Below are 10,973 nucleotides of genomic sequence, written 5' to 3' on the forward strand. Positions count from 1 at the left end.
GAAAAAGAAACGCAGCCGGATGCCTCCGCCATTTGGGGGCTGGAAATCAGAAACTGGCAGCTGCCATTTAGGAGAAAGACTGGAGAAAGGGCAGGTTTAGGGAGACATGTCCATCGTGGTCGTGATCCCGGGGATGCCCATTGACCCTCCAGTTGGAACTGTTGAGAGGCGGTTGGATAGATGGGTCTGCAGTCCAGAGGAGAGGCTCAGGTTGGGGACCTACACTTGGGAGTCATTGGCCCTGAGATGGTCATGAGGCTAGAGGCTCCCTCTGGGGAGGTGAGTGCCTCTGAGAGATGGGGACCAGGGGCTGAAACTTGGGGTGCTCCACTGCTTAGACACCGAGAGAAGAGGGGCAAAGGCGCCCGAGGAAGTGGCTGGTAGAGAAATACAGATTCCTGGGAGCCAAGCTAGGAATGATGCACGGAGGCAAAGGTCCACTATGTCCACCCAGCAGATTGGAGCACCGGGGTGACCATGAAGAGGTGGCCACTGGATTGGGCAACCAGAAAGTCCTTGGTGATTTTAACAAGAATAGTTTCATGGCATGCCGGAGGATAACAAGAGAGCACATTGGAGATAATACAAATAGACCACGCACGAAAAGGCATTTTACTATAAAGTTGATGTTGGCTGCCCTTAAGTCAGCCCCTACCTCTTGCGACAACGATGAACTGTTATGGCCGATAGGATTTTCCTTGGCTAATTTTCACAAGGAGGGCCTGTCTGTCTTGTAGCCTGAGTCTGAAAGCTCTGCTGAAACCTGCTTGGTGTCATAGCAACACGGAAGCTTCCGGTGACAAAGAAGCTTTGGCTGAGCACAGGGACATTAGCCAGGAAAGAACCTCCATCCCATGGAAAGTGAGAAGTCTACCACTGACCCACCACTACCCTGCTGTAGCTACAAAAAGGAGCAGACCCGGGAGCTGTAGCGCCTGAGAACCATGCAGTGGGGCTGAGTAAAAAGGATGCCGTAGAGAGAGGAGGCAACTACTGGAGCAAGGTCCTGGGGTAGGTGAGGTAGGAGGGGATCTTACTGACAAGGGGAATGATGAGAGGCGCGAAGCCACAGTATCCGAAAAGCAAGTACAGGTGGGGAGGCAAGCATGATGGGAGGGCTGTGAGCCTTCTCTCCTTATTGCTTGTATTTTCTCAGGGAAACATAGTGCGGGTTTATCTACTGCAAATGAGAATGGCAGGGAGGATTTGAGGCAAGAGTGAAGGAGGGGAAAGGAACATGGAAATGTCCAATAAATCCCAGGCCGCACTAAAGCCTTCCCAGTACAGTAAGGGGTCATGACCTGAGCTAAGCTGCCATGTCTGCCTGCTTCCTCCAGCCACAGTGGACTCCTGAGTCATGGATGGAATTAGACCGTGGGTAGAGTCCAGGATGTGGAAGATGTATGTAAAGGAAATAGCTGAAGTATGGACCACGGGATTTAAGTTAGGGAAGGAAGAAAAGGGGACCGTAAAGAGTTAAAGAAATAGAGGGGAGTGGTAGGGTCAGTGGGTTGTGGGTCCAAGGAGAGTTCCAGAAGCGTGGCAGTTGAGACACTGGAGTGAGTGAGAGGGAGAGAAGATAGTGAGACTTGGGAAGGACACGGGTTAAAGTTGAAACCCAGGGGGGAGCAACCTAGGCGAAGAGTCGAGGGCACCATCATTGGAAAAGAAGGAAATTAAGGAACTGTGAGACCAAGAAGGTATTGGAAGGATCATCAGCATAGATATTTAAATCTCAAAAAACTAGGACAGGAATAGTGTTGGTGTGACCATGAGTCAGGCTAAAATCATCCCCAAATGGGGGGAAGTGGCCCAGAGAAAGGTGGATGACTGTAAGAGAGGAGAAAGGGGCAGTGTGAGCTCATGCAGCCAAGCCCGCTGCAGGCTCTCATTCATTCTTGGTTCCAAACTTGGCTTGTTCATTGCCAGCCTGTTTTCCAATCAGCTCCGGCTCAGACCGCAGCAGCACCCGAGGCCTGACCTGTAGCAGCTCTTCACTGTTCTGTCCGACATGGTTTCAAATATTCTTGTTTGACCTAGGATGCTTTACCAACAGGATGTTTTATTTTTAACCACAAGAACCAAGAGCTTTCTTCCCCCGTCCTCCAGTTTAATTCAGATAGATTGGGGGAGGCTGCAAAAAGTTCATGGAAAAACTCTGTTACTGTTCCGTGAGCTTGTGTGTCCCTGAAGCCTTCTGTAACCTCCCCTTGATAGATCTGTCGGAGGCCCTTAGGTAATACACCTAGTAAGTGTGCTCCACCCTGAACTGAAAGGTCAGTGGTTCAAGTTTACCCGAGGCACTTCAGGGGGTAAAAAACAAACAAAAACAGTCAGTGAAAACCCTACGGAGCACAGTTCTAGCCTGACACACCCAGGACCCCATGAGTCAGAGTCAATTTGGCATAACTGTGCCCTTTGCTGTTGTTGGGTCCCTGGGTGGCTAAATGGCTAAGTGCTTGGCTACTGACCCAAAGGTTAGTGGTTCAAAACACACAGAGGTACATCTGAAGAAAGGCCAGGTAACTGCTCCTGAGAGAACACATCCAAAACCCTATGTAACCTTAAATCAACAAAACACCCCCTCAAGTTTTCTTAAGACCAAACAGTAGTTCAACTTAGGGAGCAATGAATGCCTGCCTCGATCATTGATCGATCTAGATGGGATCAAGTTGGCAAAAGCAACTAGAAAGGTTAGATAAGAACTCTGGGAAGGGGGTGGGGCGTGAGGGGGGAGGAACAACTCAGAGGGTGAGAGTCATCCCTACCCCTGAAATGTACGGGTAGAGACTTGAACGGGAGTGTAGATTGTGCTGTGTGTGGTCTCAGCAACCACACAAATAGGAAGGATCAATTATTTTTAAAAAGAAAGACCTTCCTCGAGCATCGTTCTACTGCGAAACACAGGGGTCACCGATGACTTGGAATCAGTGGTATCTGGTTTGGTTTGGGGTCTTGTTGTACTCGCATAGCATATGTATCTTCTCCACTAGACTGGAAGTCGCTTCTGTATATGATAAGAAGGGCTGTCTCCTCTACCAGCCCTCTTGGGCATGAATCTCCCCGCTAGCACCCTGCTTTCCCTTTCTGACTTGGTTCCGCTACTCCACCAGGAGCTGTGATTCCACCTCCTCCTCTGACCCCATCCTTCTTATTAGTTCTGCAAATACTCAGCAGAGCAAATGCTGCATGCCATTCATGGAACTAAGCCTGGAGAGATGCATGGTGGGTCAGACAAGGCCCTTCCCCTCAAGCAACTTCCAGTCAACTAAGGAAAAACTTGAAAAATGCTCTCAGAGATGACCGAAGTGTCATCAGAGTCTGAAGGGAGAGTACCTGACTCGGCCTCCCCGGTCCAGGAGGAAGCCTTTGGGGTGTCCCTCTCCTGCTGACACGCTCACTCACTCGGCCTGCCCTCCCCCCAGACCTACGAGCAGCGGAAGGTGGTGGAGTTCACGTGCCACACGGCCTTCTTCGTCAGCATCGTGGTGGTGCAGTGGGCTGACCTCATCATCTGCAAGACGCGCCGCAACTCCGTCTTCCAGCAGGGCATGAAGTGAGTGCCCCACCCAGGGTCCCAACGCTCTCCACACCCTGGACACGATTTGGGGGTTGCGGGGGCAGGCAATCAGTTCCTACCCCTTCCTTCCTATCTCCAATTAACCCGCACACATGTCTTTGCAGAAACAAGGTCCTACTCTTTGGGATTTTGGAGGAGACAGTCCTGGCTGCTGTTCTGTCCTATACGCCAGGCATGGCCAAGGCCCTGCGAATGTACCCACTCAAGTGAGTAAGCACAGGGATCAGGCACAGGGCGAGCTCGTGGGCGAGCATGAGTGTTCGAACAAGGTCGTCATAGCTGCCTGGGTCAACGAGGCTCCACCCAGCGAGAGACGGGGAGATCCATCTGTGCGGTGGTAAATGGGTCTGGTTTGGGGAGGTAGCAGAGACGTCACTGGACATGCAAACTTAGCACACATACCAGTGTTGAACCGACTGGGATCTTGGATAATGAGGTGCAGTGCGGCTGTCCAATGATATGTATCACTTAGAACTGAAGTCAGCCCCCAAACAACCTAATCTATGCCTGGATGATTCTGCCGTGCTGGCGCACCTGTGCTCAATGGCGTGTGTACCTATGTGAGTGGACACACTGAAACTCCTCCAGGTCTGGGACTTTGTCCTACTCAAGTCACAGATCTCTCTCTCTCTCTCTCTCTCTCTCTCTCTCACACACACACACACACACACACACACACTAGCATGTGCTTGTTCCCAAGGAAATCCCTCGAAAAATCCACAGAGGAAAAATAGAAATGTACAGATGAAAGCAAAACATCCGCTCAGCTCCCACCCTCCACCGGCCGCCTCGGTTAGTGATTACCCTCACCCACACACACCCCCACCCCCACCCCACCCCCGTTCACTCTCCCGATGGGTTCTCTCCGACTTTGCACACATCACTCACGTACCTTTACACCCTGGCAGGCTTTCCCACAGTGCTGCACACACAGTAGGACTTGGCCCTGGCAGGAAACACAGACCATCCTCACAGGTTTGACTCTCAATCCCCACTGTGTATTTTGTGTTGACCTTGAGTCGATCCATCCCCATTCTGAGCCTGAGTCGCATGGACAGAATCTCAAGCACACCTACCTGGCAAATCATTGTGGGACTCACGCGGAAAATGTGTAGAATGTCTCAAGCACAAGGCTTGGGTCGTGGCGGACACCTTGTTGACCGTAGCTCAGTTGTGATTATGACCAGTATCAACATATACGTAATAATGACTACTGCCAATTATGACCCGGACTCCTAGAAGCACTTGGTACATGCCTCCACCGTACAACTTAGCACGTAGTAGTGTGATTATCAGTGTCCTATGTCTAACTACCCTCTGTTGCCCAACTCCCTTAAGCTCCTTGAGAACAAAGGCCATCACATGATCCTCCCCCACCCCCAGGTCTTAACACAGATGGAGTGGCCGGATGATTGCTGCTGAATGAATGGGTGACTGTATGCAGGTGTTTCTGTTTGAGGCGTGTGAGTGTGCGTGCGCGCACGTGGTTAGTCTGATCTAGGTCCATGTGTTCCAGGAGGTAACTGCCGTCCTCAGGTGACGACTGAGCACTTGAAGCCTGACTAGTGGGACTGAAGAATGGAGGCCATCGTCGTCGTCATCGTATCTGACTCACATACATTTAAGTGTAGAAATCCAAACAGTACAAAACAGTCCCATTAAAAATAGCCTTCTTGTTGTTCTGGTTGGACGACGTTGCCATCTCTCGAGTGAAAGTTCATTACCTGGATCCGGATGTCCGATCTGTGTCAGTTTTGTCATGCTGCACGGTAGCTTGGATGTGGCTGTGATGCTGGAAGCTATGCCACTGGTATTGCAAATGTCACCAGGGTCACCCACGGTGAACAGGTTCCACCAGAGCTCCCGGGCTAGGAATCGAGAAGGAGTAGGAACAGTGGAACCTGAGCCCCTCAGGCTGGAATGCATTCAAAATCTTATCATAGCCAACTCTGGAGAGGGAATTCCAGAACACTTCATCGAGCTCCTGTGGAAGCTGCACACAGACCAAGAGGCAGCCATTCAAACAGAACAGGGGGCTATGACATGGCTGAAAGCCAGAAAAGGTGTGTGTCAGGGTGGTCTCCTCTCACCATACTTATTCAATGTGTATGCTGAGCCAATCATCAGAGAAGCTGCCCTGTGTGAAGAAGAAAGCAGCATTAGGATTGGAGGGAGGCTCATGAACAGCCTGTGATGTGCGGCTGACACGAGCTTGCTTACTGAGAGCCAAGAAGACTTGAAGCACCTACTGATGAAAATCAAAGCCCACAGCTTTCGGCATGGATTCCACCTGACTGTAAAATCCTCGCATCTGGATCTATAGCCAACATCGCGATAAACAGGAAGAATACTGAAGCTGTCAAGGATTTCATTTGACTTGGCTCTACAATCAGTACTCTTGGAAGCAGCCGCCAAGAAACCGAACAGCACATGGCATCCAGCAAATCTGCCACACAAGACCTCTGTAAAGTGCTGGAGGCAACACATGTACAAATATGCTTGATACGATTGATGCATGGGGTGTTAAATGAGCTGTAAGAGCCCTGAATAAAATGATAATAAATAAAATAAAGTGTTGGAGAGCATGGGTGTCCTGTTGAGGACTAAGGTGTGCCTGACCCAAGCCATGGTGTTTTTTCCATCACCTCCTATGCACGGGAAGGTTGACATCGAGTAAGGAAGATGGGAGAGGAATCAGTGCATTGGAAGTCTGGTGCTGGTGAAGAACATCGGATACCAAGGACAAACCAATCTGTCTTGGAGAAAGTAAAGGCAGAAGGCTCTTTACAAATGAGGAAGGCTAGACCTTGCCTCACATTCTTTGGGCATGCTGTCAGAAGAGACCAGTCCCTGGAAAAGGACGTCGTGCTGGTTAAGGTGGAGGGTCTCAAAACAGAAGAAGTCCTGGAGGAGACAGGCTACACAGGGCCCGCAGGAATGGGCTCTCGCGTGACAACAGTGGTGAGGGCGGCGCAGGACCGGCGGCAGCACTTCCTCCTGCTGTGCACAGGGTCGCCAAGAGTCCAACTGGACGGCACCTGACCACAAGGGCAGTGTCCACACCGGACTTCAAGAAAAGACGGTAAAAGGTCTCACTCATAATTTTTATATTGGTTCAATCTTTTAATTTTTATATTGGTTCAATGTTAAAATGATAATATTTTGAGTATACTGAGTTTAACAAAATGTATTCATAAAGTTAATCCTCTCCCATTTAACATATTTATTTTAATGCAGCTACTTGGGAAATTTACATTTCACACGTGGCTCACATTATATTTCCCTTGGATAGTGCTGGTCCAGGCCACCTCTTCTTGCTGGTCATCCAAGAACAAACCAAATGTTCCCCATCATAGGGGTAGAGTGGGGAGGGTGTGTGCCCAACATGATGTGTAGGGAGTGTGTCAGACCCATCTGATTCGAATAACCTCCTCTTTGTGAGTGCAAGGCCTAAGGTCCCCCAGAAACCAAAAGCTGGTAGATAACCTCTGTGACCGCATCACACAGCGTTTGGGTGACGTTTGTGTCTGGCTGGCACTGGCTCTCCCCGCTCCATCAGTGGCTGTCCTCCCAGAAGCTGATCACCAGACCTTTCTTCCGAGGCACCTCTAGGTGGATGTGAACCCAAACCCTCCTGGTTGGCAGCACTTAGTCATTTGTGGCGCCCAGGGACTCCTGGTCATTGGCTTTTGACAGTGACAGAGACCTCGGTCTATGCCTTTCCTCTCCACCTCCGACACCTTCTCCCTGAGGCTCTGACTTCCTCAGAGTGGGATCAACGGGATGGTGCTCCAGGATGTCAGGAAGAGAGCCCTGAGATCTCCGTATCTTCTCTGCCCTCATCAAGGGTGCCAGCCTGACCGCTGCTTGCTTCCCACAGGATAACCTGGTGGTTCTGTGCCGTGCCCTACAGCCTTCTTATCTTCATCTATGACGAACTCAGAAAGCTCACCATACGACAAAGGCCTGGGGGTGAGTCGCCCCGGAGCCCTGCTCTGGCTCATGGCCCACCAGTCCCCTAACTAGCTCTCCCATCACACCTGCCTTTCTCCTCACCTCCCCACCTCCCTGTCTGGTCCTTCCTGTGCCCTGACCCCTCAGCCCTGACTCTACCTCCCCATCCTTCCAGGCCTCGATGCCTGCCTTTCAGAGGCTCAGGTATTGCTTTCAGTCTACAGGGTGTCTCCCAACCCTTATTTAAAAATCATTTTATTTAAGGGCTCTTAACAGCTCTTATAACAATCCATACATCAACTGTATCAAGGACATTTGTACATATGTTGCCATCATCATTTCCAAAACATTTTCTTTCTACTCAAGCCCTTGGTGTCAGCAACTCTTTTTTCCCTCCGTGGGGGTCTCCCCTTGGTGCCTCCCAGTTCACTCGGGTCTCTTCTCCCCCCAGGCTGGCTGGAGCAGGAGACCTACTACTGAACGGGGCAGAGGAGCAGCTGCATCTGACCCGGGGATGGGGGTGGGAGCGAGGGTAAGGGGTTCTGGGTTTGACCCAACATGGGTCTGAGAGTTGAAGGTGGGGAGGTGGGTCCTCTGGGGTGAGACACGTGCTCTCCTGGTGCTGCATTGAGCATCGTGGTAGCAGGTTGGGGTGGGTTAGGGCACGTCCAGCCTGAATCTGGCTCCAGCCCAGGAAGTAGGGGTGTGGTCCTCTGCTGAATCCCATCTGGAGAGTAAATGTTTGGAACCATCTCTCACCTGGCTTGTAGTGCTGCATCTGATTTTAGGGGCATGAAGGAGCCATAGTGGCCCAGCTACTAACCAAAAGGTTGTCAGTTCAAACCCATCAGACCCTCGGTCTTGGAGCCCCGGTGGGGCAGTTCTACTAGGGGGGTCACGTGAGTTGAAATCAACTTAACTGCAATGGCTTAGGTTTGGGGCTTGGGGGAATGTTTACTGTGGCGTGGTCTCCCTGGTTTCCATGGTAACTAAGCCAGGGTGGTCACTCTAGGACCACATTCCAGGCTTGGAGGGAAGCAGAGTCCAGCATGTTTGCTTCATAGGGGTTAAGTGACTGCCCCCCATGTCAAATCAGTGAAATGCGAGGCTAGAGAGGGTAGATGGGAAGGGAAGGGAAGGGAAAGGAGGGGAGGGGAGAGGAGGGGAGGGGAGGGGAGGGGAGAGCAGAGGATAGGGAGAATGGAATAGGATAGGATAGGGTAGGGTAGGGTAGGGAGAATGAGTTGAGATAGGATAGAATAGGGAGGATGGGATAGGACAGGGAGAATAAAATAGGATGGAGAGGATAGGATAGGATAAAATGGGAGCATAAGACAGGGAGGTTAGGATAGGATAAAACAGGGAGGCTACGATAGGATGGGGAAGATAGAGTAGGATAGGATAGGACAGGACAGGATGGGGAGGATAGGATAGGGTAGGATAGGGTAGAAAGAGCGGCAGTTGATCTCAGCCTACAGGGAGAGGTCCCAGCACCCAGCCCAGCGGTGGGTGGGCAGCATAGGCTCCTGTAGCCCCCACCTCAGATTCCTCCAATTCGCCTGTAGGCTCACAGAGCTAAAAAAGAGACCTGCCTGGGTGAAGAGCCTGAGATGAGTGGTGAATGTGAGACCACAGCTTCTCTGAAGAAGGGAATGGGCCCCAGGGAAAGACCCAGGAAGACTGTAGCCCCCATCCTCTTTTCCTCAGGCTTCTCAACCCCATCCACGTGTCCCCACCCCCACCACCAGGACCCCACCCCCACCCCAAGCCCCTGCCTGGTTTCTTGAAGTCACCTGAAACCCAGACTATAACATTCTCTGAGTCCCTGGAGCCTTGACTTCAGGCAGAGCGCCCACCCTCCAGCCCGGGGTGCCTTAGGGTGATGGACATTCCAAGAGCTTGCGCTCACGCCTGGGCTCCTGCATCTACTGCTCCTTTTCTCAGGGGAGTGAGATGTCCCAGAGGATCCTCCTCCTAGCTGGTTCTTCCTCCCTCCCCTCCGTGCTAGCAGTCTGTCCTTTTGTTGCCAGGCCCCTTGCAGAGCGGAGGGTTGGCTGAGCCCAAAGGTACAGAGTGAGAGCCCAGTACTGAGGAAAGCGGGGGACAGGGGCGGGAGAGGGATGGGGGGATTGTAGGCTGGTACTAAGAACAAGGCACACGCATTGACTGCATGCTATGCCTGCTGGGCTCAGGGCTTTGCACATCATCAACTGATTCCCAACAGAGGTCTGTCTCTCTGCGCCTCGCTCCCTTTTATAGATGAGGAAAGGAAGTCTGGCCCATTCCAGTGCTGCACCCTTAGCCAGGATGCAAACTGGGAAGGAAGGCCAGGCCAGAAAACCCCACAAAGCCCCAGCTCTGCTAGTGCTGGAAAAAAAGCCATGGTTGGTGCTGGGGGGTGAGTGGCCACGGGCCAAGTCAAGAGATGCCGGAATAAGGTCTAGCGGGCCACTCTAGAGGCCCCTCCTCAGAGGGCCCCCTCCCTCCCACTCCCCGCCCTCTTCCAGCGCAAGGTCTCCTAGGGACAGGGCTATATCAGTCTGGGGTCCCTCCCAGCGCTGCTGACACGGCTGAACCAGAACCTAGGAGGCCGAGGGGCCAGGGTGTGGGTGAGTGAAGTGGGGAGGGGGAGTGTGGAGGGGCCAGCTCCTCAGGTTTCAGTAGCAAGAGCTTCGGGTGTCTGGTGGGTTAAAAATATAGAGGCCCCAATTCAGGGTCATTTGATACCAGTGGCTGAGGCCTGTTCAATCCAAACGCCTGGAGCCAGGGGCTTAGAGGGATGGAGAGTGAAGATAACATGGAGAACAGAGCATCAGAGAGGTAGGTAGGGAGAGGGGCAGTGGGGGGGAGGGAACGAGAGGGGGGTCAGGTGCTGGAACAGGGAGGGTGGAACTGGAGGGCCAGAGAGGGCACAGGGGTAGGTCTGGCTCTAGGGAGACTCACTGCAGGGGTGCCTGGGGGAGTGATGGGGTCGGCCCCACTCCCTGCTGAGTCCCCTCTCACACCCATGGGGCCACCAAAGGTCAGGTTCACGTTGGCACAAGTGTAGTGTCCCACTGTCTAGGTCCAGTGCTCCCCTCCCTTCCGCAGAGTGCAGAAGTGCCGATGGGGGCTGGATGTCAGTTCAGTCAGCCACAGCAGGTGGCCCATCCCCTTCTCCCGGCTGCCTTGGAGCTGGGGGGTGGGGGCGGGGGCAGACGACACTTGGTGCACAGTGCCAAAGGCCCGGGAAACCAGGAGATGGGATTTTGAGATGTCTCCATTGCCAGCATGCAATGCTGTTGGACCAACGCTGGCCTTCCCTGTGGCCAGTGGGCTCTCCCTCTGTGGCCGCTGCTGCCACGGGGCCGCTGCTCCTGGGCCGAAGCTCAGACCTCGCTCAGTAGAACTGAGGTCCACAGCCAGGAGGGGGCACAAGCCATCCCTCCAACAGAGCCAC

At 52.6% G+C, this 10,973-nt stretch overlaps 1 protein-coding gene across 1 annotated transcript in view; it reads left to right on the forward strand.

The window, feature by feature from the left end:
• LOC101648541 (sodium/potassium-transporting ATPase subunit alpha-4) overlaps positions 1-8,014 on the forward strand; it is a 50,864-nt gene extending 42,850 nt beyond the window's left edge. The window contains exons 19-22 of the mRNA XM_045298372.1: positions 3,426-3,556; positions 3,685-3,786; positions 7,461-7,552; positions 7,986-8,014. Coding sequence (XP_045154307.1) covers positions 3,426-3,556; positions 3,685-3,786; positions 7,461-7,552; positions 7,986-8,014 — 354 coding nt within the window. The remainder of the gene's footprint in view (positions 1-3,425; positions 3,557-3,684; positions 3,787-7,460; positions 7,553-7,985) is intronic.
• The last annotated feature ends 2,959 nt before the right edge of the window (positions 8,015-10,973 follow it).

The sequence above is a fragment of the Echinops telfairi genome, unplaced genomic scaffold (genome assembly GCF_000313985.2).
Source record: "Echinops telfairi isolate 266 unplaced genomic scaffold, ASM31398v2 ScPeMD7_7425;HRSCAF=8463, whole genome shotgun sequence".
Classification (NCBI taxonomy): domain Eukaryota; kingdom Metazoa; phylum Chordata; class Mammalia; order Afrosoricida; family Tenrecidae; genus Echinops; species Echinops telfairi.